Raw genomic sequence first — 26,614 nt, forward strand, 5'->3', positions numbered from 1 at the left:
CCTCCCTTCCCTTCCCCTCCCCTCCCCTCCCCTCCCGTACCTTATCAGCATCCATTTCTGGCTCTCCAGCTAGAGAGGCTCTCTAGCTTGATACCAGTCAGCTGAGCCACGGCGTTGCTCCACACATGGTTAATTGGTATCCACCGGCCCTCCAAGCTGCTCCATTCGCTGTAGGCAGCCTTCAGCAGCCGCGCCTGATCCTCCGAGAAGAGCCGACATCCGACCGGCTGCTGGTCAGCCACCCGGTGCCAGGCCTGCTGCAGTGCCACCAGCACCTGGGCACCGGCGTCCGGGTCCCGGGCAGCATTCCGGCGGTCACGTGCTTTTGTGCCACCCTTGCTGGCACCCTTGCTGGCCCATGCAGATTGTTGCTGCAACAGCTGCCGCTGCTCCTGGGTTGGATGCTGGGCCGCCGCCGACGCCTGCTGCAGCTGGTGAGACGGGTGGCTCTCCAGCAGCTGCTGCTGCTGCGGGCTCAGCTGCTGCCCGCTGTTGTGCGCCGCCCACGCCTGCTGCAGCTGGTGAGACGGGTCGCTCTCCAGCAGCTGCTGCTGCTGCGGGCTCAGCTGCTGCCCGCTGTTGTGCGCCGCCCACGCCTGCTGCAGCTGGTAAGACGGGTGGCTCTCCAGCAGCTGCTGCTGCTGCGGGCTCAGCTGCTGCCCGCTGTTGTGCGCCGCCCACGCCTGCTGCAGCTGGTAAGACGGGTGGCTCTTCACCGACATATGCTGCGCCGGAGTTGCATAGTGTGGCCCACCGCCCAAAGCGTCGTCTGCACAGACTGCTTTGTACATGGTTGCCCATATAAGGGCCAGCCACTGGTAACGGTTAGGTGCTGAGGCCAGGGACAGGGGGAGTGAGACCATATCAACCTCAGCGGGCACCAGCGGCGTGGGCACCAGCGGCGTGGGCACCAGCTGGTTACTGGTGGAACATGGCCCCACCGGACCAGCATAGTCAACTATAACACAGCAGGTGAGCTGCTGCACAGGGGCCACGCAATGCTGGAGATGCATGCTGACACTGCTGCCGTCGATGAGGCACGTTGCAGCATGTGCGCCTGAAGCCACCATGTCCATTGCATAACCGCCCGCGTCAGGGCTGGTCGACAGCCCCACGTGCTGGCCCACTGGACAGCGAAACAGCACGTCATATCGACCAACCAGGGGGATGGTGACACGCAGCTGCTGCTCGTAGCTGCTGGGCGCTGACCGCACGCCGTCGGTGTGCCACTCGTGGTTGCCGCCGGGGTTTGTGAACCACATAAAGGCATCGAGCACCACCTGCTGCGACCCACGCACCCGCTCGATGTGAAGGTCCAGCTCGCTCAGCAACTCTCGCACGGCCGCCAAGTCGCCAGCGACAGCGAGTACGACGTATGGTTGCAGATACAGGTTCCAGCTCATGATAACGACCCGTTCTGAGGACAAAACTTATTTCCTTTATCGGCTTGGCATCTACCTCCTTTCCGCTGTAGCATAGCGCACTCGCGTCACCTGTCTTGCCCAGCAACTCATCACATCATCGGTTCTGCGACTCGCGAGGCTGGCAACTTAGCGAGGCCCGCGTCACCTCGAGGCAGCGGCTACTGGCGAGAAAGTCACCTATTGCATGGAATCTGGCGACAGGGCACCGGGTGCGCTTTCGCGTGAGCGCGCGAGGGCATTCTATTTCCACGGATGCTGTGTGACGGGACGTCAAGCGTGGTTCCTGTCTCGCGCCTGCGCGGGCGGCACTCTAGGCGACCGTATCGCACGATAGAGCACTAAACGGGCGATTTATCCATTGGGCTGAGCTGCTGAGCCTGTGGCCCTCTCAACCGCCCTTCGCTTGCAACCAACCTACCACAACTGCTGCGTCCACCGCCCGCAGAGCCCGCCCTCCACGCCAAGATGGACTACGCCATCCCCATGCCAGAGGCCCAAGCGCAACACGAGCCCATCCATGAGCCCCAGCCCCATGCCGGGCCAAACCCGCGCGGCGAGCAACCAGCAGCGCACCCTGACACGCGCCGCCCCGACCTGCTGCCCGCAGATAGCGGTGCCAGCCCATCAGCAGAGCTCCGCCCAACGACCCCCGAGGCGGACGCACCCCAGCAGCCCGAGACCCAGGCGCTGCTGCCCGACCTCCCCATGGAGGTCATCCTCCAGGCCTGCGCCCACCTCGACCCCAACTTCCTGGCCTGCTGCGTCCGCCTGACGTGCAAGGCCGCCGCTTCCCAGTTGGGCAGCGTGGTGCGACTGTCGAAGCCCTGCCCCGAACACGCCTTCGCCGACCACTGGGGTCGGCCCGGGTCCACACGCCATCTGTCGTTGGTGCAGCGACGCCGGCTAATATGTCTGGTGGCGGCCAGTGGCGTGGGGCCCAACGTGCGGGTGGCGGTGGCGGCCGCCGACTGCGCTGTGCCGGCGGAGGCGCTGGCGGCGGCGGCCGCGGCGGGCCACGTGGAGGTGTGCGAGCTGCTGTGGCCCCTCGTGGCCGAAGTGCTCAGGAGCAGCAGTGGCGCCGGCGCCGGCGCTGGCAGCGGCAGTCGCAGTGGCGGCGGCGGCGAGCGGCACCCCAGTGAGATGCAGCCGCACCCCAACGTGCTGCTGGAGCGCCTGGCTCGCAGTGACCCCCTGGTGGCGGCGGCACGTGCGGGCCGCACCCAGGTGTGCTCCTGGCTGCTGACGAGGGCGGAGCAGGAGGCGCCCAGCAGCTGCAGCAGCCGCCCCCACGCGTTCTTCGACCTCGCCTCAGCCACCCTGGCGGCGGTGCTCGGCGGCAACGCAGCCCTGTACCGCACCCTGCGTGACAGGCTGGCCGCCGCTACCGGCCACAGCAAGCCGCTGCCGCCCGCGCGGCTGCTGGCAGCGCTTGCGGAGGCGGGCAACCTCGCCGCTCTGGGGCGCACTGTGGCGCTGCTGCCTCCTGCTTTGTCTCTTTCCGCTGGCTCCCTGCTGTCCGGGGGCTTTGACGCAGCCGGCTGCAGCGCGGTGCTGGCGGCGGCGGCGCGCAGCACCACCCCGGACTGGCTGGACAAGGTGGACTTCCTGATGGGCCTCCGCCGGGTGATGCAGGAGCCCGGCCGCGGCTTATTGCCATGGCCGCGCCCGGGCTCGCCGTCGCACGACGCAGTGGCGGAGGCGGTGCTGCCGCGGCCCGTCGACCACTGCCCGCGGCTGAATGAACGCGGCCTCTGGGCAACACGGTCCATCGCGGGCTTGCGCGCGGTGGCGGCCGCGGGCCAGGCGGGCATCCTCCGGCAGCTGCTGCAGACCGAGCGGCTGCTGGGGGAGGTCCTCCAGGGGGTGCCGGAGCTGACGGCTGCCCTTGATGCAACCGGCGGCTGGGGAGACCGTGGCCGGCCCCAATCAACCGTCGGTTTCAGCCCTGCGCACTATGCGGCCGCCTGCACAGCCGCCGCCGTGGCCGCTGCGGAGGCCAACCAGCTGCAATGCCTGCATGTGGCGCTGGAGTGCGCCCCACGTGCCGCACACAAGGCCGCCCTTCTGGCCGCGCTCCGGTCCGGGCACGTGGCCATGGCGCAGTGGCTGGGGGGCCGCCTGCTCCCCACGGCACCGCCACCAGCAGCATCGATGCACGTCGCTGTGCAGCTGCTGGTTGCGGCGGCCGAGTCAGGGAGCCTGGAGCTGGTGCGGTGGCTGACAGAGGAGCGGCACCTGCAGCGCGGTCTGGGCCCGGAGGTTTTCAGTGCAGCGGTGCGCGGCGGCGGCTGCGAGCTGATGGCGTGGCTGGCCGCACAGGGCTGTGATGAGGGGGTGCGTGGGGTGATGGGGTGGGGGTGAGTGGCGCGCTGCTGCCGACCGTGACAGGTTGGAGGGAATGTGCGGTCGGGCCCGGTGCAACCACTGAGCTGCTCAAGGCGGCATGGCGATGCCCTCATGCGTCCGGACGCAATGCCCTGTACCCCGCATGCTACGTCCTGCTGTGCTGTGCCCATGACGCCCACTCATATGCCGGATGCTGAATCACATACGTGTCCGACACGTGTGCGAATGGGTGACATGACCCACATGCCCCCCGGGACCCCTGGGACCCCGTGCACCGACCGCACCCCTGGTCCCCACGCAGGCCGACCACCTGCGGCTCTGCATGGTCGCGGGGCGGGCCGGTGACGTGGCCATGCTGCGGCAGCTGGAGGAGGTCGCGCGGCGGCGCCTGTGGCGCGACGCGGCCGGCAGTGGTGAGAGGTGGCCCCTCGCCACCAGGGCCTTGCTGCAGCAGGCTTAACCCCCGCTGATGCATACCAGCAGGTCTGCGGCCCCTGTGCGGGGTCCGGCGTGATGAGGTGGGCAGGCCGGCCCAGTGCGTGAATGAGTGAGTGCAGGCGCGCTGCACGGCACGGCGTCCGTGGGCGTCTGGACGAGGTGTTATATGTTGTGGCAGAAGCGTGTCTGATCAAGAGGAGTGCAAGAACGTCACTGGGGGGAGGGGCTGTGCGCGTTCGGTGCTACATCGAGGACAAGAGGGACAGTCCGTGCAGATGGGTGGGGGAGGACAGCTCGTGCCAGATGGGTGGGGTAGGCGATGGGGAGCCGGAACGAACACACAGATGAGCCCGTGCGGACTGTTGCAGGGTGAGATTGGACTTGCTGTATGGCGTAGCGCCTTGACCCGGGAGCTGCTGGCGCCTTTGCGAGTACAGGCAATCTTGAACTGTGTTCATGTTGGAGGCGGGCTGATGGCAAAGGGAGCATGAGCTTCGACGCCCGGTAAGTATTGGGGGCCGCAGCAGCTGGCAGGGTTGCCACTTGCCAGCAAGGGGCAGGGCCGCCTAGGGCGTCTGCAACCGAGGCGTGTCTGCAATGGCTGACTGAGTTGCGGTGGAGTATATGCGGTTGCAGATCAATTGCTATATGCCCAGGTATGGAGTTGTTGCACCGGATGAGGATCGGCAGGGGAAAGCAGCGTCCATCGCAGGCACGCGCCGAACCAGTTGTACCGCGCGGGCTCATCGCCTTTCAGTATCCAGTATCAGAACCATATTAGACATTTAGGGCACATATGCATAGCAGAACTTGACAAGAACTTGAAAGGACGCCCCGGTGCTTTACACGTAGTAGCCGGAGCTTTCCGGCAGCTTTTCTGTCACTCGCGTTTCCTGAAACCTGCTTGGCTATGGAGAAAGAAGTCTGAATCTTTAGAACTCATCACCAAGCAGTGCAGCTCAGCTACAGCAGAGCGAGCAAGCTTCCCGAGGGCCTCGCTGCGCTCCCGAGCTCAGCGGTGCAGTGATGGGCTGCTCGGCGAGTATTGCAAGGAATGGGGCAACTGATGTCGTCAAACTACAGGAGGTAAGCCTAGCCTGCGGGTCCGATTCACCATTGCCAACGGACTAGAGCAGTTCATGGCTGTATCCGGTCGACGACCCGCGCATATTGACAGCTGTAGATATCTTTAGAGTCAGCCGCCAGCCGTCGGTCGGGCGTCCTTGTCCAGCTCAGTCCAACTCACAGCCCCTTTCGAGTATTTCACGCGTCATCGCCGTCACCCGTCACACAGCAAGCTTTATTTTTGCTTATAACCCACAATGGCTGCGAAAGCGAAGCCCGGCGCCTGCGGGTGAAGGGTGCGAAGGCCCTGTCAGCGCGCATGTTTTGAGGCGAGCAACAGAAACGAAGCGCCTGCAGCCGCTCAAACGTTCACATTCATTATTTGGTGTCGCGGTGGCCGGGGAGTGAGAGCGCGTCAACATTCAGTTGCGTATCGAAACAGCCGTCAGCTTTGCTGTCAGCGGGCGCGGGCGCCTCTTACCCGGTTTCGCACCTCCTGTCGCGTTGGCTTGTGAGCGCGCCCTGGCGCGTTCTCGGGGTTTGCTGAGCACGGATGCCTGCGCCTGGTTTTCCCCTTCCACTTGCCTGCATAAACGCAGGATGTGGAGCCCTCGGGCTACTCGATCGCTATGAGCACGGCGCCCAGCCGCTTCTCGCTCACCATATCCCGCACCTGTACCGAGGGCCCCATCAATGCCAGCAACTCACAACACCCGGCTTCGCGGAAAGCCGCCACCACCACCGGCATCGCCACCGGAGCCGCTGCAGCCGCCGGCAGCGGTGTGGCATCTGGGTCGGGGCCGGCGGCGGCGCTGGCCTCGCCTGCGGCCTGGTCTGTGGCCGGGTCGTCCGCACCTGGATCGCCGCAGTCGCAGACGCCCACACCCGGCTCCTCGCCTGTGTCACCGCTCGACATGAGCGGCCTGGGCCCAGCGGGTGCCGCTTATGCCGGCAGCAGGTGCGGCCTGCACCACGCCGCCCGGAGCGCAGCTGCCAACCACCCAAAGAGGCCGCAGCTGGAGCCGGAGCCGGGGCCGGCGCAGGTGCCGCAGCAGCCCCTCATGGCGTTGCCAGGACTACCGCTTGCAAAGGCGCACGGGTTAGAGGAAGCGGCAAGCGCGCAGTCGCCCAGCCCCTTCGCGGCATCGTCCGTGGCGGCTGCCTCCGCTGGCAGCAACGGCTCAAACCTCAGCAGCCGCGGCCGCGCGCCGGCGCCGGCAACACCGCCCACGTCATCCGCAGCAGCAGGAGTTTTGACAGCTGCCTGTGCCGGTGGCATCAGCCGCTTGGACAGCAACAGCAGCAGCGTCGGCGGCTCTCCGGCCCGCCATCCCAGCGTGCCGCACCCTGTCGGTGGCTTCTTCGACAGCAGGCCCAGTAGCCCCGCGCCCATGTCGCAGCACGCCGCCGGCTCACACTCTGCCTCCGTCATTGCTGCGTCATCGGGTGACGTGCAAGCAGCGGAATCCGCCGGCGGCGCGGCGCCCGGCGCCGCCGCTGGTGCGCTGTCGGCGGCGGCGGCGCCGCGGCCGGCGTGGGCCCGCAAGCTGCTTGGCGAGCAGGTGTCAGGTGGCATTGCCACTCTGTCCTCGCCGCTGTTCTCGGAAGCAGTGCAAGGCCGCGAGGCGCTGTCGCGTCAGAGCTCCGGACTGCCCGCTGGCGGCGTGCTGCTGCCGCCCATACTCGGCGCGCCGCCGCCGCTACCGTCCGCCGCCGGCGGCGTGCTCTTGGGTCCCGCCGGTAGCAGCCGCCTGCTGCGCGTGCTGCCTGCCCTCGGCGCCACCTCGACCTCGGGCGTGCCGCCTGTGGCAGCTGCGGCCGGCGCACCGGGGCTGGCGGCGCCGTCGTCGCCTGTGCATGGCAAATCGGTCCTTGGGCCGGCGCCAGCGCTGCAGCAGACACTGCCGCACCCTGCCACGGTCGTGACATCCGGGGCCGGGCGCAGCGCCACAGCCGCTGCCAGCAGCAGCACCACTTCTGCGCTGGTGCCGGTTCCCACATCGGCGGCGGCTGCGCTGCAGGCCTCGGGTCAGAACACGCCTAGCCCATCCAACACGCCACCCGCCGCCACCATCTACACAACGGCGGCTGTCCCACACGCCACCACCACAACCGAGTCGGCATCGACGGCCGCGTCGCCGCCCCACCCGTCCGCAGCACCTGCACCTGCACCTGCCCTGATGCCGCGTGTCAGCGCACCACCGGTGCTGTTGCCGACGGGCACGGGGGCGGGTGCACCTGCAGCGGCAGCACCACCGTCCCTTGCAGCCGCTGCGGCGGCGCTGTGCTCGAGCCCCGGCGGCCGCGGTGGCGGCGTGGCGCCGTCTCCGGCATCGCTGACGGCGGGCAGCCGCGGGAGCCGCACGGCCGGCCTCTCGGCGGTGCGCGGCGGGCTGGTGACTCTGGCCTACGTCGAGTACTTTTTACAGGTGAGTCGGGTCATGTGACGGCGCTGGCACTCCTAGCCACGTGCCTAGATATCGAACCGGGGCCTCGCGTTTCTTCGGTCGTCCCCGCAAGCCGTGTTCTTACGGTACTCGCTGTCTAACGTGTCGCCTCCGTACCGGTGCACTCGCAGACGCACGTTCTGGCGCGCGGTCCCGGCAGCGGCCTCATGACCACGCGGCAGGTGGTGGAGCACATCATCGCGCCCGCCTGCGCTGCAGCCGGCTGCCGCTTCCCGGACGCCCCGGCCCCGGCCGTCCCGTCGCCCTCAGGCGCTGGCCATGGCAGCGCGGGCCAAGAGCACGCACTGGGCGCCCCGCCGCGCGCCGCCACCTCGCCCAGCGCCTTCCCGGGCGGCAGCTGCAGCGCCCCCAACACGCCGTCTGACAGCAACAGCACCAGCGGCGCCGCTGACGCGGCCGCTGGCGGCTCTCGGCCGGTGGGCGGGCCCTTGCTGCACCTGCGCGACTGGGCCGCGTGCAGCCTGCCCGGCGGCGGCGCGGCGGCGGGCTCAGCTGCTGCTGCTGCGGCGGCTCCCAGCGGGCGCTACTGCTACGTGGTGCACGCTGCGGACTGCTGCTTCGCGGATGTGGTGGGGCTGCTGCGGAGCCACCTGGCGGGCGTGCCGGTGAGGAGGGGCCGAGCTTGGGCTGCTCTTGGAGTCAAGGGCACACACTGCGGGGCCAAACCGAGTGACAGCATTGGCATGCCGTATAGAATTCAATGATGCCGGTTGTGGGCCTTGTTTTTTACCTGCCCTTCCCTTGTGGTGTCCCGACGCTCCCCTTCGCGCAGCCCGAAGAGGCGGTGCTCTGGTTCGACATCTTTGCCCTGCCCCAGGAGCCGGAGCCCTCCGCCTCCTCCTCCTCGCCCTCTGGCCACCTGGCCCACCACAACGCCGGCTTTACGCCCGTCACCACCAGCGCCGCCTCCTTCTCCTCCTCCCTGCCCGCCGGCCGCGCCGCACGGGTCGACGCGGCGCGCGCCGCCATCGCGCACGCCGGCAGCGTGCTGCTGTGCCTGCTGCCTCCCAGCGCCGGCTGCCCCGCCTACGCCACCCGCACCACCAGCGCGCGGCACCTGCAGCTGCAGGCGCGGCTGGCGCCGGCGCTGGCGCTGCCGAGCGGCAATGAGGACGCTGCGGCCACGGCTGCCGGCGTCGAGGCGGGCGGGCTGCCGCTGCCGCTGCGCAGGACGTGGTGCCTGTGGGAGCTGTCCACGGCGCTGCGGCTGCGCGGCCCCAGCGCCCTCGTGGTGCTGGAGGGCGCCGGCTGCGGCGACGGCGTGGCGGCGCCGGCGCCCGAGGACGGCGGCGCGACCTCCAGCACCGCCGCCTTCCCGGTGCCGCGCGCCATGTGCGGCGGCGGGCTGTGGCTGGTGGCGGGCGTGTGCCGCGCGCGCTCCCTCAGCCTGACCCGCTCCCAGCTGGGCGGCGCGCTGGTGCCCACGCCGCAGCACGCGGCCGACCGCGCCGCACTCATCGCGGACATGGTCGCCAGCACCGTCCCGGGGGCGGCGGCACCCGCTGCAGCAGCAGGAGCAGCAGGAGGCGCAGGCGGCCACGTGTCCAGCTGCGCGGACATGGGCGGCTGCGCCGCCGCCGACGTGGAGGCGGTGGAGGCGGCGCTCCGGCTGTTTTTCGCGCTGGCGCCCACCGGGTACGGCGAGGAGCTGGCGGAGCTGGCGCTGCGGGCGGCGCCGGAGCAGGCGCCGGCGGCGCGCGGCGCGCCTGCACTTCCCGGCACTGGCCCTGGCGGCAGCTCCGCCGCTGCCATTGCTTGCGCGGCCGGCGCCGGCAGCAAGAGTTGCTGGCAGTTCGATGCACTGTGGGCGGCGCTGAGTGACGAGGCCGGCCCGCGCTGCGTGGTGGTGGCGGCGCCGCCGGGCGCAGGCAAGTCCACCTTTGCCGCCGCGCTGGCCTGCCCGCCGCCCACGCCGCCAGCCGCGCCTCAGCCGCCGGCGTGGCGCTCCGTGGCGGCGCTGCACCTGTGCCACGCCGCCGACCAGCGCCGCCAGGACGCGCTGCGGGTGGTGCGCTCGCTGGCGTTCCAGCTGGCGGCGCGCTTCCCGGCCTGCCGCGCGGCGCTGGCGGCTGAGATGAGGTCTGCGTCGTCGTCTGTGTCGGTGCTGTTGAGCACGCAGCTGCCCAGCACCACGCAGCTAGAGGACGCAGTAGAGGCGCTGCTGGTCAAGCCGCTGGCGGCGCTGGCGGCGGCGGCGCCTGCGGCGCACCCGCCGCTGCCGCTGATCCTGCTCATTGACGGAGTCGATGAGCGCGGCCCACCAACAGGCGCGGGGTCGAAGCCGCTGGTGCAGCCTCAGCCACCACCGGCATCGCCGTCTGGCTCCGAGCTGTGCAGCCCGCGCCCGCCATCCACACCGCCAAGGGCGGGCGGCGGCGGCGGCAGGCCGTGCCCGAGCCGCTCGCCGTCAAGTGCCGCCGCCGCCGCGACGGCCGGAGCCGCCGGCACGGTCCCCTCGTCGCCGTCGGGCAACGTGGCCGCAGCGGCAGTAGCTGTGGGCGGTGCGGCCACCCGCGGCCCCTTCCCACTAGCGCCTCTGGTGGCAGTTCTGCTGCGCCGCTTGCCGCCGTACGTGCGGCTGCTGCTTACCGCAGCGCAGCCGCCCAGGTGCGATGCCGGCAGCAGCGCCAGCAACGTCACGGCGGCTGCCGGTCTGGACCCGGCCCCTGCCCCCGACGGCGTTGCCTCGGCCGACTCGGTCGCGGAGTGGCTGCAGGCGACCAACCTTGCGGCCGGCCCCACAGCTGCTGCTAGTGACGGCCGCCGCGCCGCCGCCGCCGGCTCTGACACGGCTCTTGCGGCGCGGGCGGACTGCCGTGTGCTGCCGCTGTCGACACTGCGTGACGACTTCGCCCTTGCGGCGTCGCTGCACCAGCAGTTGCTGCTGCGCGCAGGGCCGGAGGGCGCTCTGCCATTGACGGCGGCGCTGCTGGTGCGCGGCGGCCCTCGCCTCTCCTTCTACGTCACATGCCTGCGGCTGCACGCGCTGCCCACCCTCGCGGCCACGCCCGAGAAGCTCCCACTCACAATGGATGCCGCTTGGGAGATGCTCTTCGAGCAGGACTGGCGGGCGGGCGGCGGCGGCGCGGTGGGGCTTGCGGAGTCTGAGAAGACGGCGGCGCGGCGGCTGCTGGCGGTGCTGGCGGCGGCGCAGGAGCCGCTGCCGGTGGCGCTGTTGTCGGCGCTGGGGCTGGCGGCGGCGCTGTCACTGCTGCCGGGCTGGGGCACAGGGCTGTTCGTGGAGGACCTGCCGCAGCGGCGTGTGCGGGTCGCGAGCGGCCCGCTGGCGGCGTGGCTGCGCGGCGGCGCCGCCACGTACGGCGCTGACGTGGCGGCGGGACACGCCATCCTGGCGGCGCAGCTGTACGACATGTGCGGTCGGGCGGCGTGCACGACAGCTGCTGAGGGGCCCGGCGGAGCAGGAGCCGGCACGGCACCGGCGGCTGCGCTGCCTGGTGCCATTGCGGCCTATGCCGCGCGCCACCTGCACACGCACCTGGCGGCAGCCATTGCGCTGGCGCCCGCGTCACCGCAGCTGCAGCAGCTGCAGCAGAAGCTGCAGCTGCTGGAGCAGCAGCCACCATTGCGGGCGAGCACCAGCGATCGTTTGCGCCTGACGCTGCCCGCCGACGGGGGCTCAGCAGCCGCGCTGCGTGCAGCGCCTGCCACAGCCTCCACGCCCGCGCCGGGGGCCGCGGGACCTGTGGCGGCGCTGAAGCAGCAGGCGGGTACGGCGCAGCAGCAGCCGCTGCCGTCCCTGTCGCAGCTGGATGCCTGGGCCGCGCACTTAGGCATGCCGGCGGAAACGCCACGCACCAGCCTTGCGGGAAGCGCGAGGAAGCAGCCGCCGCCGGAGCCGCCGCGCGGACCGCCGGCGCCCATCGCGGTGTAAGGCTGGGCATCTGGGCATAGTAAGCACGTGCGTGCGGCGCGCGCACTTGAGGTGTTTGGCCGAGGTGACTGAGGTGGCCGTACAAGAGACGGGCAGCATTCATGACTCTACTAACGCAGGGGCATTCTTCCACAGCTCTTATGCAGGCTCCCGGGACGGTGTGTGTAATAGATGCACATCCGTTCAGGCACATGCAAGAGAAAGGCAGACCGCCTGTGCTGCTGTAACACGCGTCTGTGCTGGGTTGGGCATTCTTACTTCTTCCCCCTGGGGTTTAACTGTGAGAGCAGACAGTGAGATGGGCGTGGAGAGTACAGCATGCCACCTGGAGTGGATTACCGCTAATTCTGACGTTCATCGCTATTGATGCGCCGGTTTGTTTATTTCATGTACGGTACGTTACTTGAGCTCTGCCCCGACTTTTGCGTTGCCCAGGGCCGCCTGGCGCCTGTTGCGACTGTCGGGGTCAGCAGGACGGTGGTGGAATCACAACATCTAGAGTTTTGGTGTGCCACGTCTTGTGTTGCGCGTGTCCTTACGGCGTAGAACTTGCTACGTGCTTAACCAGGAGACGTGTAGTCGCACTTCACCGAGCTGTAGTACCGCAGCCTAGCAAAGATTGGGCCCAGATAGGGTGCCTAGCTTACACTGCTCTGCCACAAGTACATTGAATGACCATCAGCAAGCTTATGCGCTGGAGTTGTAAGGTGTGGGAGAGACAAAGAAGTAGGTGCGGACGTGTGTGTACCTGGCGACGAAACGGCGTCAGTTTCGTAGCCGCAAGCCGCAGACACGGTGGCCACGCATCCGAATGGGCGTCGCGATTAGTAGTGCTTTACCGTACTCGCTGTGGGTGTGGCTAGAGGTCGGGCCAAGCATGCGTGGAGGTAAGAATGCGGCCGTCAGCTACGGGTTTGAGAGACACCGGCACCGTCCGGCGGGAATTGCTTTTTCTTGCGAGGGAGGGAGCCGGCCGCCAGCTGCGGCGAGTGCGGCAGGAGTGGCCTCCGAGGGTCAAGGAAGGTGCGGCAACTGAGTCATGCAGGGCCCAACTCGCTTTGGTTGTGACGCTCTGATTGCACGTTGAGGTTGTGATGTTGTCCGGCTAAGCGGTTGCAACTGCATAAATGAATTGTTCTGAGCTTGAGGATTGCAGACGTTGTGTGTGCATGGCTGGAGGCGCATGTGCATGCAAGCACCTAGACGGGTGGTGCTTGCCTGGTGCCAAACCGGGGCATTGTAGAGCCTAAAGTTACGGCGGTTTTGAGCACGTTCACAAGACACTGCCTTCAAGTCCCAAGGCCAGACGTACCTTTACAAACATGCTGCATTAACATGCAGGCGGTCAGGGCTGCGGGGTCGTGGACACGTGGACCGATGGCCGTTGTTTGTAACTTACCGGTAGGTCTGTCATGTGTGCGGCAGGCCTTGGGACAATGAACGAACACGATGACGTGGAAATGGTGTTGACAAAGATTTATACGCGTGCGCATAGCACGACGGAGAGCTCATTGTGGCGGCCGCTGTGTCTCCCAAGTTTTGGCATCAGTTGGGGCTCCCGGGTTGTATCGCAGAGTATTGGTGCGGCAACAAGATCTCTGGTTGCTTGTTGGACCTCATTCGTGGATCAGGGCACGTGCCAACACACCACGGAGCTCTGTATATTAAGGGGGGGCTGCGCACGCCGCCGTGTTGGGGCGAGCAACCTCAGATGCGCCTCGATGCATACATGCATAGCCACTTTACGCACCGCGTATCGCTCAGGATCGCGAAGGCTAGGATGTGCATTGTGTTGTGCTCTGCATAGGGCTGGCTTCCCGCCTGTAACCTTGCCTGTAACTGATGCCGTAGCATAAAGATGTCCACCCCCACGCCGGCCGGTGTCGTGCCCCAACGCACGTTCGGACAGCACCAGCTGCGGCCCAAAGCTCCGCGCAGCAGCGGTTGACTGCATACGCCAGCACGGGCGCGACGGGGTAGCTCCGTAGCTGCTGAGGTGGGAATGGCGGCAATCAATCTGCTGGGATAGGGCCGTGCATTTGGTCAGTGCACACATAAACGCCGCAGCAGAATACACTTCCATGGACAAGCTTGTGATCTCTCGTTCCAGCAAAGGTCGCCTCTTCTTTCCCTGCAAGTATGAGTTTTGGCGGGCAACTCCACTGGGGCAGCCCGGTCAACTCGCTTCTCAACATGGCAGTCCAGCACCACAAGCGGTTATGTTCGTGGAACCTTCAGACAAACTTCGTAGTTGGCATGGGCAAGAATTCCAGGGAACAGACCGGACTTGCTTTTATGGGCCGCTTGCCCGTTCCCACTTTTCACGATACACCTCATTAACGACATGAGGAAATAGCTAAATACTCATGTAAGAGGTGTAAAACCTCAGGTAGCCCCAGGATATGAAGAGACATGACCTCCCAGGCGTACATGGACGGGTGAGTTGGGTCCCGCTCCTGAGGTTGGCCGCGCTGGTGTCTATTCCTTGACTCACACGCTGTGATGTGTGCATTCACGACCGATCGCGACCGGGCCGGCTGTCTAGGCCCGGTCGACTTTTGCAGGAGCATCGGCAGGGAGCACAGCTAGGTTCTGGCCATCGGCGGGGCGTTGTCCAGTGGTAGCGGTGCCTAGCCAGCTGTATCGCACAGTCGCATGCTCATCAGCCAGCAGCTCGGCCGGTGCGAGCGGCGGGCCAGAAGAGGAGCGGCCGCAGGTGGCCCCCGTGCAACAGCCGCCGTCCTCTTCTGTGGCCAGCTGCCCTGTGCCTAGCAGTGAACAGGAGCAACTGCGGCGAGTGCAGCAGGAGGTAGCGCGACTGGAGCAGCAGCGGAAATTGGCAATTGCGAAGAAGCGGCTGAGGTGGCGGTCCCGACATGACCCGCTGTACAAGGCCGCCGCAGCCTACGTCGCCGCAGCAGCCGCAGCAGCCGCAGCAGCTCCGGCAGAGCCTGTGGCGGCTGAAGCGCCGGAGGTGGCAGCGGGGCCTGCGACAACTCCAGTGCTAGATCCGGCGCCACCGCCTCCACCAGTGCCGCCACCCACGACGCCGCCTCAGGAGCAGTACCAGCAACAGTTGCCACCACCAGGGCCGCCGTCGCCGCCACGTGTGCCGCCGCCGCCGCCAGATTGGGTGCTGGCGTCACTCCAACGACAACAAGGGGCACCGCACCAGCAGCAGCAGCAGCAGCAGCAGCAGCAGCAGCAGCAGCAGCAGCCCACGCCACGTGCGCCGCCGCCGGAGGCTCAGACGGTGACGGCGGCGTCGTACATGGGGTGCAGTCGGGCTCTGGCGCTAAGCACTGTGGAGCGGCTGCGCGTGTGCTGGGGGGTGAGCAGTACGCACACCTGTGACGTGCAACTTACTAAAAGGCTGACTGTAGAAGACATGACGGTACGGGCTGCTGTGCCTGGGTCCACACATCGCACACGGCACGTCCTTCATGACCTGACGCCATCCTTGTTGCTTCCCCTGTCTGCAGTCCGCCTCCCAGCCAGACCCGCAGCAGGCTGACGTGTTCACGGCGCTGAAGAAGCCGTCGGCCTTCCGGCTGGCGGCGGCACGGCAGCGGGAAGATGAATGCGCGGTGCGTGAGGCGGAGGATTGAGGGGTGGACGTTACTGTTGCTGTTTATGCTGTTGCCGTGACCAAGGGAGCTGAGGCTTCTGCGGTTGCTGCCCTTTGCTTGTGCATTGTGTTGTTGGAGTCATGCCATGTGTGTGTGTGTGTCGGCCGCGTTGGCAGCGACGCTCCATGGCTGCGGCTTCGGACTATGAGCAGCTCGGCAGCGTGTTCTTGAATGATGTTGCGTTGCATCGCTCACACCGATGCGTGGTTGCATGCATGATAACGATATATTAGCCATACGCCGCTGACCCGCCAGCTGCTCTCCTCGCTCACTTGAGTTCAGGCCGCGCTGCGGGGTATGGGGCTGAAAGAGATGACACCCAACTACTGCGCTTCGACTGCGGCCACGGCCACGGCCACGCCGACGGCTGGTGCGGCCGCCGCTACGGGGGGCGGAGGCGGAGCCGCCGCAGCGGGAGCAACAGGACACGAGCGGCCGCAGCAGTTGCTGGCGGCAAGCCCTTCCATGTCCTTCACAGAATTCCTCGAGCAAGCCCTCCAGCTACGCCGTGGTGAGGTGGCCCATGGGCAAGCCAGAAGGCCTAGGGGAGCAGAGGACGCAGGAAACATGCCATGCATCCAAACTGCTGTCATAATGTTGCGCCGTGCAATATGTGCGCCCGCAAAATGCAGGCGAGAACGCGTTTGCGCGGGAGGTCAAGCTGGTCAGTGCCGTGGGTGGCGACGACGGCGGCAGCAGCAATGGCATGAAGCTGTCTGGTGCGATCGACTTTCTGGTGCTGCTGTGGGAGCCGGAGGACTGCGGCAATGCCGGGGGCAGCGGCGGTGGCGGCGGCGGCAGCAGTGCCTCACGACAGGAGGTGATGCTGCGGCCTCGACTGCATGTCATCGAGTGCAAGGTGAGGTGCGGTGCGGTGTCGGGGCGACAGCGGTATCCTAGCTGCCAGGCCTGGCACTCCATACCAACTAACCACGCTAACCACGGACCGCGGACTTTACAACACTGATTATCACTTTTGGCTGCACAGGACACCAGCCGCCAACGGAGTGTGCACGAGGTGCAGGCGCTGTTGTACCGCATGATGGTACAGCAGCAGCTGGCCGAGATGAGGCAGCAGCAGCTGGAGCCGAAAGGTGGCGGCGGCGCTACAGCCGCTACAGCCGCTACAGCCACACCTGTGCCGGGCGACGGCGGCGATTGGTCGCTGGGGGAGCTCTGGTCTGGCGAGGTGATGTGTGAGGTGTTGCGGGACACGGAGCAGGGCGTGCCAGAGCCGCCGCTGGTGGCGCCGCCGTTGGACCCACGGAAGGTGCGTGGGCAGCAAGTGTGTGTGTGCCATGTGAGCAAGCGGCTGGTGTTGATGCAGATTCGTGTCTCACATGCGTTACTCGCTGTGTACGGTACCGCTCACCATTCCGGGCTGCTGTGTGCCCAGGAGGAGGCGGCGGTTCTGGGGCACCTGCGTGGCGAGGTGCAGCGGCTGTGGGAGGAGGGCCGGCGGGCGGTGAAGGCAGGCACAGAGGAGGCCTTTGTGCGGGAGCAGCCTTACATGTGGAACAGTGAGTGAAGGGGCGACGACTGCTGCGGGCGCGGTGGCGGCGGCGGAGTTGTGGAGGCGAGTGACCCGACAAATGCCTTCCTCCGCCCCACAAGTACTCATACCTCCGCACGCCTTGACTTGCCCTCCTGCTCCTTCTCACGGCCTCACACACGCCAGGCGGTTGCTCCAGCTGCAGCCACCGGCCCTACTGCGCTGCGGACACGGCAGTGCGCGGCGCGGTGCAGGTGCTGGGGCTGAGCACGGCAGACAACCGGCGGCTGCGGGAGGCGGGGTTGGACACGTGAGTTGCAGCATCAGGAAGATAGACCGTGCAATTGTGTTTCCCACGCAGCGTGCTGCCTCCGGCTCGTGTGCCTAGCTGTGGCCTTGAGTTGGCCGAAAGCGTTGTGACGTGCACGCCCTGATTGCCGTCACTCCTGCCGCGCTGCGCTGCAGGGTGTGGGACGTGGCGCGAATGCAACTGGACGGGCCGGCCGCGCGGCAGCTACTGCGCCTCAGCCTGAGCACAGACCTGTCACTCTTACGGGTACGTGACTGGGTAGATGAATGGTGGGAGCCCGATGGTAGGGTGGACATGGCGTAGAAAGCTTCATAGCCTGAACCGGGGTGCGTGTTTGTGCCTGCGCCTTGCCGCAACCTGTCTGTGGAGTGAAGGGGTGACCCGTGTTTTGTCTTGCATGGGGGTTTGGCCTGCCTGCAGGATTCGGCGAGGGCGTGGGCCGCCACGCTGCTGCCACCCCCGCCGGCAATGGCCACTTTGGTGGTTAGCGAGCAGCAGGTGAGCTCGCGTGCGTGATTGATTGGCTAATTAGGATTGCGACCAGGAGTGGGAGTAACGAGTATATTGGCTGTTAAGGACGTTGCTTGCACATGCGCTACGAACAGCAGACACCTCCTGCCCCAACCCCGTACGAATGCCTGCAGCAGGGTGCCGCGCCGGCGGCGGGAGTGCAGCTGCGCTCCGTGCCCGGCGCCAGCACACTGCCACCCTGGCGCGGCGCCGAGGCGACGCCGCTGGTTCGTGTGTTCCTGGTGTTGTCGTACGACGACGTACGGCACACGTACAACAGCCTGGCGGCGCACGTGACGTGCAGCCAACGGGAGCTGTACACGCCCCGGGCTGGCGACTGGTCAAAGGTAAGCGGTGAGCTGTTGTTGTTGGTGCATCACTGGCGCACTCACTCCACAGATATGCAGTTTGTGTGACGCATTGTTTTCTAGTGCTGGGTGTGCTCATGCTAACGGCTGCATCTCGGCTGCTGCGGCCACCCCCAGGCGCTGCGCTCCGGCCCCCAGGACCGCAGCCTGCTTGTCATGAACGAGCGGCCCGACACCGCCGCGGCCGCCGACGTGGGCTCGGCAGCGGAGCGGCGGGCGGCGGAGCTGGCCGCAGACCGAGCGCTGGTGGAGCGATTCCTTTCGGACGTGTTCGCGGCGGTGGAGCAGGTGCGTGCGAGCGGGACCGGAGGGCGCAGAACAACAAGCCCTGTAATGCTGAACACCCACAGCTGTATGCCTACCGATGTTCCTGTAGGTTGCTTCTACACTGCCTGGCGGAGCTGCTGGCAAGGCGGCGAGCGCTGGCGCAAGTCCGCCGCCGCATCCGCCCCTCAGGGCACGGCTGCACTTTTACTTGGACAACAGCAGTGCCCTGAAGCAACTGGCGGAGTTTTCCCGCTGGAGCAGTAGCCTTGGAGGCGGCGGTGTGGGCAGTAACACTGACGGTGGCGGCGGTGGTGCGGACACCGGCAGCACGCTGGATGCCTTCCTGGTGCGTGTGTGCATATGCGTGCAGCTACTGCATACATAACTGTACTTGCTCATGCAAAGAGCTTCCCGCCCATGCACCCCCATGCTAATCCTCACACACCACGTGTGCACCGCATGCGCTTGCTGCTGCCGCAGACGCTTCTGGGCCGCCGCGCGGGTCCGGAGGGCGAGCAGCCCATGGTGTCCTACCTGCAGGAGGAGTGGGGCCGGCAGATGGTGGCGGGGGTGGCCGGCAGCAACCGCTGGCAGCTCACGGCGCAGAGGTGCGTGCCGGGGGGGGGGGGGTGACAGGGGCGGAGCGGGAGGAAGGAGTACCACTGCGTAGGGTGGCCGCGCGTCGCACCGTCGGACTGTTGTGCTGACGGGGCCAGTTTCAGCGGTCAGCAAGGACGCGGCTATCAGCTGACGCCTCAGAGTGTCCGAAAGTGCCGCATGCGATGCACCGACTGCACGTCACGGCACGAATGGGTCATTGACACAGGCCACGCATCCTAGTCACAAACTGCTTACGGACACGGCCCTGTGTACCCACAGGTGGGAGACGGAGGCATGGAAGCAGAAGAAGGGCATGAGCACCACGTGAGTGTGCTCGCCTTGGGTGTGGGTTCGGGCGCAGGCGCGGGCCCCGGTGCAGAGCTCACGTTTGTCTCCTTCGCCACCTCCCATCCGCTCGCATGCGTGCCTTAATGCCGCCGGGGCACACAGCACGTGCCCACCTCAGCACGCGGCGTGTGTGTGTGTGTGTGTGTGTGTGTGTGTGTGTGCGTGTGTGTGTGTGCGTGTGTGTGTGTGTGTGTGTGTGTGTGCGTGTGTGTGTGCCCCACCAGCACAAACCACGCTCCGCTTGCTGCCCACGCAGTCCCTTCCACCCGCTCAACCTGCACGTGCCTGGAATGCATCGGACTCTGCCCCAGTTCTTCGGGTGAGTGGAACTCGACTGCCATATGCATGCGACAGCCCGCGCTTGTATGTGTGAAGCAAAGGCGATTGATTGACACGTGCGGTGTCATTCGGCGCTCCCGTCTCTACCACCGAACGCCAAACACGCAGGCTGGAAAGCTCCCAACGCATCGCCTACAACCCGGAGTCTCGCCGCCTGCTGCCGCACCTCGAAAGCCCTGAGGATGACATGACGCAGCCGTAAGCGTGTGCCGCAAGTGTCGTGGGCTAGCTAGTCACGGGCCACGACCGTTGCGCGGCGTCTCCATGCATCTCCTGGCTCGGAAACACGGTTGAACACCCCTGGCATGCCATGTGTGTGTTGTATACGTGAATGCTGCGTAGGGTGGCAGTGTGGCCCTTTGAGCTGAAGCTCCAGGGAATGGTCTACGCCCCAGACTCCGACCACTTCGCCAACTACCGCGCCGCGATGGTCCGGCAGCGGCAGCGGCAGTCCGTGGCCGCTGACGTGGAGGGCGGGGCGGCAGACGCGCACACGTCTGAGGCGGACGCACTGGCGCTAGCGCTGCCGCTGCTGCTCGAGTGAGGGCCGGAGGGGTGGCCGGGTCGGCGGGCGGGAGGGTTCTAGCAAGGTCTCTCCGTGTCAATGCAGTTCCGGCGTATCAAGTCTAGTTGCTTGTCGTAATCACGACTATTTAAACCGGAGTAACGTATCCGCATTGCAGGCAGGAGCCGTGGCAGCAGCGCTGGATGTTCGAGCGCCTGAATCCAGACTGTGAGTTCTGCCACAGTACGGCGCTGTCAAAGCAGCGGCGCTACAGCGCGTTGGATAGACTCGTAGTTCGTTCACCATGACTATGATTCAATCTGCTCATGACTGCGTGCGCGCCCGGTGCGTGCAGGGGACATGCGGAAGGAGGAGATCGACTTGCGCGCGGCATTGCGGCCCTCGCCGCCGCGGACGCTGCCTGACATGCTGGCGGACTGGGTGGCCATCGACTTCAGCGCGCGGCTACACGAGCGCCGCAAGGAGCTGATGCAGGTGGGCCTGGGCGTGGGGGGTGGGGCAAGCATGTGGGTGTTGGTGGGTGAACGGACTAGAGGGCGTGCCGTTGACGTGCGTGTCATGCTTCGACCTACCCCGTGTGCAGGTCCTTCCGCGCGTGCGGCACCAGAGCAGCAAGAGCGTTATGGTGTCGGGCATGCGCAAGCTAATGGAGGAGGACTGGCGAGGCGACCGGTGGCTTGAGCCGCAGGTGTTGCGGCTCCAAGGCAAGGGGCTGTACATGTGTGAGGTGGAGGAGCTGGCGGATGGTGGCGGCGGCACCAGTGTGGTTGCGAGTCAGCAACTGGCGTTTGAGTGCGGCGACTTCGTCCGCGTGCACCCGCGGTGAGGTGTCCCCACATGTCAATTTGGGTCCAGGCCGAGGATGGTATAGGGTAGATGTATCGTCTGACTGATTAGCATTGCCTTGCTTGCGCATTGTGCGTGGTGAGCACGCCGATGCAATGACCACGCGGCCTGCCAATGTTGACTTCACATGCTCTGTCTACTGCAGGAGCACTGGCGACCAGCACGCATATCAAAGCTCCAGGGACATCCGGAACGGCTTCGATGCGATCATTGAGGCCGTGGAGCCGCCGCCCCGTGTTGAGCCGCCTCCTGGGCAGCAGCGGGCAGCGCCGCGGCGGCGGCGCATCCTGCTGACGGCCTTCTCAAGGAACAGGCAATCAAGGCAGTCCGCATTCATATTCCCAAGCAGGTACGCGCCTGCCAGCAACGCGCGCACGTGCAGGTCTGGCCTCTCCACTCCTCGCCGCACAAATGTGCGGCTGCTGTTGAAATGCTCGACGTGTCGCATGTATGCACACGCGCACCACGCATTGGCCATTGGCCTCACTGCTCACAGACCGACGCGTCACCCTACTTGCACACTGGACACTGGCATATACGGAAAGGCGTGTGGGCCGCACCTTTACCTACCTACCTACCTGTGCGCTCCATTCCAAACCCATCTTCTGCTCACAGCCCTGCCAATTACTACGCCCACGCCACCCTGGACGAGTCTTGGTCCGACTACGTGGGCGCGGCCGTCCACGCGGCTCTCACTGGCCTGGTGCGCCGTAGGCGGGTGGCATGACACTCGCACTTGCCTTGAACAACCAAATGGTCACATACCTGCCAACGGGTTAACACGCTTTCGCTGCACTGGTACCGCTGTCATGCCTGCCGCTGTGTGACTTGAGCTGCTGCTGGTGCTCTCATGTGTTTGCATGATTGAACGCAGGACGCGGCCAAGCGGCACCACATGGACGAGTTGGTGTTGCAGGGCGCACTGGCGGCCCCGCGGCCCAGCACCGCGGAGGCGGATGCGGCAGGTAGGCGGCGCGGGTCGTGGCCAGGCGGACATGCATGGCGGCACACCCGCATGCATTTTCAAAGCGCTGCCCTACCTGCTTCCCTAATCGCACCCGGCACCCACACCTGCACCCCCACGCAGTGCGGCTCCTGCTGGATGAGCTGCAGCGCACGGAGGCGGGCACCGGCAAGCAGCTGCCAGCAGCTGTGGCTAGTGCTGGTGCTGCAGGCGGAGGCGGTGCCGGGCCCTCGGTTCTGTCGGCGGAGCAGGCGGAGGTGGTGATGGCGGGTCTGAGCTTAGGGCTGCAGGTGGTGAGTGAGAGCCTGACCTGAACTGAATGAGTCTGCGCGTGTGTAGCTGAAAGGCCTGTTAGCCACGCACCGTTCAGGCTCAGCCAGCACTGACGATGTGACGATCAACCGGTGCGGCGCCGTTCCACGCCACGCCACGTAAACGCAGGTGCAAGGCCCGCCCGGCACCGGCAAGACGCAGCTGCTGGCGGCGTCCCTGCTGCTGCGCTGCCACCACCTGAGCTGGGTCGCGTCTGCCGGTCGCAGTGCAGCGCAGGCTTGGGCGACGTACGGGAGCGCGGCACCCGCCGGGCGGCTCGTGGTGTTGGTGGCGCCCACGAACGTGAGTGAGAACGTACGGTGATGGTAGACCGAAGTGGCAGTTGCGGTGTAACGCACATGCGGTACTTTGGGCCCTGTCTCTAGCTCATTGGCTTACAGCTCAGGGTGTCTATGCATCTTGTACTGTCCATACTCTTATTATATATGCAGGCGGCCGCGGACGTCGCGGCGGACCGACTGGCGGCACTGGCGCCCTATGTCAGCCTGGCAGCGGAGCGGGTGCGAGCCCAGCAGCCTCAGCAAGGTGGGTACGGTGCAGGTGGCTGGCAGGTCGGCAGTTGGAGGGCTGTGGCTGACGCCATTGGCGGGCAGGGAGGCTGTACATGCTCGTGCTCGGGTATTATATGCTGTATTATATGCTAATGGACGGAGGTGGGAGCGGTCATTCGGAACTCAAGTCAGGGGCAGTTTCTGCTGGATGAATGAGAGGGCGTTGGGCCTGGCTGGTGAGGACGGGTCCCGGGATGTACCGAGGTGATCTGAGGTCACCATTCAGGGCCTCTGCCACTGCAATTGGGCTGTGCTGCTACTGTGTGCAGTTGCCGCCCATATTGACGCATTTACGCGCTGCTGCCGCTGCCCATCAGGCGCCCGCAAACCCGCGGCACCTCCACACCCATCGACCCTGGTGCAAATCGAGCTGGTGCGCCTGCACTCCTCTTCATTCTCGCCTGGCGCGCAGCGTCACGCGGCGCGGGAAGCATCAGCGGTCATCACGGCTTGCAGTGCGATGGGCTCTGTCGACGCCGAACAGGCACTATCGCCGTTGCCGGCGCAACACATGGCGGACCGAAACTCCATCACCCGCCTGAAGACCATGCTGCAGCAGGGCAGTACGGTGGTGGTGGTCGGCACGGTCAACGCCGCGCTCAAGCTGTCAGGACTGACGGTGCGTGGTCCGGATTCTGGGATAGGTGGGGCGGTGCGGCCCCCGACTACTTCAGTGACGCCTGGAGGCTGTTACAGTTTGGCCGCAATTTCGGACGACATACACACGACATACACCTACAGTACACATCCAGCGCACATGTACGGCAATGCACACGCAGACCGCTACGCTCTTTCCCGGAGCCCCCAGCCCCCTGGCGCAGCTAGCTCTGGACGAGACGTCCATGATGACGTCAGCGCAGGCTCTGGCGCTCATGGGCGGGCTGTTCCCACACCAGCAGCCGAGGGCAACAGGGTCAGCGTCAGGGGCACCGGCGGCGGGTGGCGGCGGCGGCACCAGCCCGGGTGTGCAGGTGCTGGCTGTGGGCGACCCCAAGCAGCTCAAGCCCATCACCACGGTAAGAACCTGCAGGCAGCTGCCCGTGAAAGCCACGTGGCGCTAGTGCACGTGGTGGGGCGCATGTGCTGGCACACGCATGGACGCATGCTGGCTGTTGGTGCGGATGACACATGCTCACACTGTCTCCTAGCTTGGGACCTGTCTGTAGCTAGCTGCCCGTGAGAACAGTCGTTATTGTGGTACCGTAATTTCATGTTACTCCGTCCATTCATCTGCAACCCACCTTGCTCCTTCACTCCTTCACACGCAGCTCGACGCCCGCACCGAGTTGCGTCCCGAGGTCGCGGCGCAGCCGCACCTGGCCGGCAGCGCCTACGAGCTGCTGGCGACGGTGCCCAGCGGAGTGCGCAGCGCAATCAGGTGAGCAGACAGGCAGAGTCTGGCTATGGCACTGTGCAAGAGCTGGTCAACACGCCAGGGATGGTGCAGTCACTCAAGCGTCTCCCTTCATTCTGCGTGCGCACCCCGTCTCCCTGCGTTGCTTACTTGTCGCAGCGAGACCAACCGCTTCGGCCCCGTCACGGCTCTGCTGCTGACGCCCATGTATGAGGAGGACGGCATCCGGCTGCAGGCCTCGCGCCGAGCACTGGCATTGCAGGAGCAGCAGCGGCAGGCACAGGCACAGGCGGAGGCGGAGGCGGGTGCAGAGGCCCCGGAGCAGCAGCCGCAGCAGGCGAGCAGCCGCGGTGGCATCAGGAGCAGTGCGGCACTGCGGCGGGCGCCGGGGCTAGCGCTGGAGTCGGCCCGTGGTAAGTTGTGCCCGTGCTAGTTGCTGTAGCGTGTGCCGGTATGGACAGGAAACACAACCACCCTTGCAGTGGCCGGTAACTCTTTCGCTGCGCGTGCTTCTCCTGCAGAGGTGCTGGCACGCGTGTGGAGCTCTGGCCCTGGGCTGGTGGCGCCTGATGAGCTGGCGTTGGTGGTGCATGACGAGGTGGAGAGCGACAAGGCAAATGAGCTGGAGGCGCAGGTGGGGGTGCGGGAGGCGTGCATGTGCGGGTGACGGCAGGCCAGAGGCGCAGGTGGAGGCGGAAGCCGCAGTCTTAGTGGCTTCGTCACCTTGCAAGCTGCTGGCGCTTTTGCATCCTGAACGGCTTTCCTTTCTTTTCCCCTTGTTCCCCAGATTGTCCGGGAGCTGCTGTGGTCGGCGCCAGCGGGAGCGCTGCTGCCGCCGGGCAGCGTGGGCATCGCAACGCTACGCAGGTGTGTGTTCTGTAGAGCGCACCCGCCTGATGACAACACCGGTTGCATGTGTCGATCTAGGATGAGTTGCACCAGGTGAAACTCGGTAGAGCCGCACATGAACATCACGCTTCTCGCAAAACCCTACCCCGCATGCCGTCTCCACCCGGCATCTCGTCCCCAAACTCAGCGGCCAGAAGCAGCTGCTGCAAGCTGCCGGGGCGCGCGGGGAGCTCGAGCCGCCCGCCAACCGCGGAGCGCTGAGGCCTGAGCAGGACATCGCCACGGTCCACAGCTACCAGGTAACAGCATTGGTGGTGGCGGGTCATGAGTGGCGCATGCCATGCGTGGTCGCACAAGGCAACCCGTCCCTGCACACAGCAACGCTCGGGGTCTTTTTTCCAAGGCGCGGCAAACATCTCCTGTCCGCAACGGCTGCATCTGGGCTTACACGCGCCGTCTCTGTCCTTTGCAATGCCTGCATCTTTTTAATCCCAAAGGGCGGCGAGCGGCGTGTGATGATCCTCAGCTTTTGCACATCGGCCCCTGACCAACTGGACGCCAACGACGAGTACTACATCAACCCCAACCTCTTCACCGTCATGCTCAGCAGGTGGGGCCAAGGGTGGGGCTGGGGCGGGGCCGTGCCAGCCAAGCACGTGCCGTACGTGCGGTAACGCTGCATGTGTGGCATATGTCTCATTCCCCGACTTCCCTGCCTCACGCCCGGCGCCCGGCCCCCATCCCGCAGGCACAAGTCGCAGCTGGTGCTGGTGGTGGGTCGCAAGGTGCTCAGCCACCTGCACCCGGACGCACAGGTCAAGGCGCGTCTGGGGCTGCTGCGCCGCGCCCGGGAGCTCGCCAGCAGGCCGGTAAGCTGGTCTCATGCGTTGTCTGGAGGCTGCAAACTCTTTGTGTTATGAGTCGCGAACAAGCGTGTCATGTGTGGACTCGTTTTTGTTGTCCTAACCTTGTGCTTGCACTCTCGCTGTGCGCTGCTTTGTTCCCTACCTGCAGCTCGGCGCGTTCGAGATGGAGGCGGGCGGCGGCGACAGCACGGGCAAGCGGCACCGCGTGGAAGTGTTCGGCGTGTGTCAGGACGCGGTGCGCCGCCTGCAGTAGGGGGTGGCAGTCGTGCAGGCGGGGTGTGCGCTGGAGGGACCCAGCAGGGCTGAGTGTCTGCGCGTATGCTTGGCCGCTTGGGCCCGGGTATCTTGGGTATGCGTGGAAAGCTGTAGCAGAACAAGAGGTGACAGACATGTGAGGTCGGGGTTCAAAAGTTAAGCGCGATTTTGCGCTGGGATGCAGCAACGCGAACGCCTGGACATGCGTTTGACAAAAGGGAATCGTGCTCAGGCTGCGGTTGATGCGTCCTTGCCGCACTGTGGAGAGCGCGGCTTTGTGGCGGCACGAGCGGGTCGTGTGGGTTTGCACAGCACGGTCTGTTTGGCGAGTGTTCAACCCGAGCCCCTGACGCCACACGGGTATGACGCCGGTCTGGGGAGGGGCAAAAACGTGTCCACACGTGTTTCTCCGCATTCGCGCAGATTTAGCCTCCCTCCTTCCGGAATTAACTTATATGATATGTAATGATGCTAAAGTTTGGCTCCCGTCGCATTTTGCGCGGGTGGCTGTCACCATATTTCGCGAGGCATGCTTTCGCCAGAGTCGCACTGTAAAGCCCCGGACCCTTAAAGT

General features: G+C 66.0%; 4 protein-coding genes across 5 annotated transcripts in view; 3 read left to right on the plus strand and 1 right to left on the minus strand.

Annotated features, from left to right (window-relative positions):
* Positions 1-1,362, minus strand: part of CHLRE_06g256526v5 (uncharacterized protein) — a 2,106-nt gene extending 744 nt beyond the window's left edge. Inside the window, exon 1 of the mRNA XM_043062708.1 lies at positions 41-1,362. Coding sequence (XP_042923414.1) covers positions 45-1,262 — 1,218 coding nt within the window. The 5' untranslated portion in view covers positions 1,263-1,362 and the 3' untranslated portion in view covers positions 41-44. The remainder of the gene's footprint in view (positions 1-40) is intronic.
* Positions 1,363-1,462: 100 nt separating this feature from the next.
* Positions 1,463-4,974, plus strand: CHLRE_06g256550v5 (uncharacterized protein). Its single transcript, XM_043062709.1, has 3 exons — positions 1,463-1,633; positions 1,870-3,758; positions 4,072-4,974. Exons 1-3 carry the CDS (start codon positions 1,609-1,611, stop codon positions 4,228-4,230), a joined length of 2,073 nt encoding a protein of 690 aa, XP_042923415.1. The 5' UTR covers positions 1,463-1,608; the 3' UTR covers positions 4,231-4,974.
* Positions 4,975-5,022: 48 nt separating this feature from the next.
* Positions 5,023-13,484, plus strand: CHLRE_06g256600v5 (uncharacterized protein). Its single transcript, XM_043062710.1, has 4 exons — positions 5,023-5,294; positions 5,873-7,702; positions 7,852-8,346; positions 8,514-13,484. Exons 1-4 carry the CDS (start codon positions 5,235-5,237, stop codon positions 11,631-11,633), a joined length of 5,505 nt encoding a protein of 1,834 aa, XP_042923416.1. The 5' UTR covers positions 5,023-5,234; the 3' UTR covers positions 11,634-13,484.
* Positions 13,485-13,712: 228 nt separating this feature from the next.
* On the plus strand, positions 13,713-26,607 carry CHLRE_06g256650v5 (uncharacterized protein). 2 transcript variants are annotated; one of them, XM_043062711.1, is made up of 37 exons: positions 13,713-14,071; positions 14,179-14,964; positions 15,116-15,220; positions 15,545-15,773; positions 15,895-16,121; positions 16,251-16,532; positions 16,659-16,782; positions 16,941-17,064; positions 17,220-17,310; positions 17,485-17,562; positions 17,709-17,921; positions 18,060-18,230; positions 18,319-18,555; positions 18,690-18,817; positions 19,089-19,133; positions 19,414-19,476; positions 19,605-19,694; positions 19,839-20,036; positions 20,180-20,229; positions 20,357-20,496; positions 20,606-20,844; positions 21,014-21,217; positions 21,484-21,571; positions 21,743-21,833; positions 21,956-22,125; positions 22,274-22,447; positions 22,597-22,690; positions 23,034-23,335; positions 23,496-23,732; positions 23,985-24,094; positions 24,230-24,483; positions 24,592-24,704; positions 24,858-24,937; positions 25,107-25,218; positions 25,417-25,529; positions 25,668-25,788; positions 25,934-26,607. In XM_043062711.1, the coding sequence occupies exons 1-37, from the start codon at positions 14,036-14,038 to the stop codon at positions 26,036-26,038; spliced, it is 6,024 nt and encodes a 2,007-aa protein (XP_042923417.1). In that variant the 5' UTR covers positions 13,713-14,035; the 3' UTR covers positions 26,039-26,607. The 2 variants fall into 2 exon arrangements, with proteins under 2 accessions (XP_042923417.1, XP_042923418.1); XM_043062712.1 differs by having other exon boundaries at positions 17,712-17,921.
* The last annotated feature ends 7 nt before the right edge of the window (positions 26,608-26,614 follow it).

This window comes from Chlamydomonas reinhardtii, chromosome 6, assembly GCF_000002595.2.
Source record: "Chlamydomonas reinhardtii strain CC-503 cw92 mt+ chromosome 6, whole genome shotgun sequence".
Lineage (NCBI taxonomy): Eukaryota > Viridiplantae > Chlorophyta > Chlorophyceae > Chlamydomonadales > Chlamydomonadaceae > Chlamydomonas > Chlamydomonas reinhardtii.

Excerpts from the sequence above, each read along its gene's own strand:
- CHLRE_06g256550v5 (XM_043062709.1), top strand. The coding sequence starts at position 1,609 with ATGGAATCTGGCGACAGGGCACCGG. Across the intron at positions 1,634-1,869 it reads ATCTGGCGACAGGGCACCGG|AGCCCGCCCTCCACGCCAAG; the intron begins GTGCGCTTTCGC and ends CACCGCCCGCAG. Across the intron at positions 3,759-4,071 it reads CACAGGGCTGTGATGAGGGG|GCCGACCACCTGCGGCTCTG; the intron begins GTGCGTGGGGTG and ends GTCCCCACGCAG.
- CHLRE_06g256600v5 (XM_043062710.1), top strand. The coding sequence starts at position 5,235 with ATGGGCTGCTCGGCGAGTATTGCAAGGAATGGGGCAACTGATGTCGTC. Across the intron at positions 5,295-5,872 it reads ATGTCGTCAAACTACAGGAG|GATGTGGAGCCCTCGGGCTA; the intron begins GTAAGCCTAGCC and ends GCATAAACGCAG. Across the intron at positions 7,703-7,851 it reads ACGTCGAGTACTTTTTACAG|ACGCACGTTCTGGCGCGCGG; the intron begins GTGAGTCGGGTC and ends GTGCACTCGCAG.
- CHLRE_06g256650v5 (XM_043062711.1), top strand. The coding sequence starts at position 14,036 with ATGAAGAGACATGACCTCCCAGGCGTACATGGACGG. Across the intron at positions 18,556-18,689 it reads GCACGCTGGATGCCTTCCTG|ACGCTTCTGGGCCGCCGCGC; the intron begins GTGCGTGTGTGC and ends CTGCTGCCGCAG. Across the intron at positions 25,219-25,416 it reads CCACGGTCCACAGCTACCAG|GGCGGCGAGCGGCGTGTGAT; the intron begins GTAACAGCATTG and ends TTAATCCCAAAG.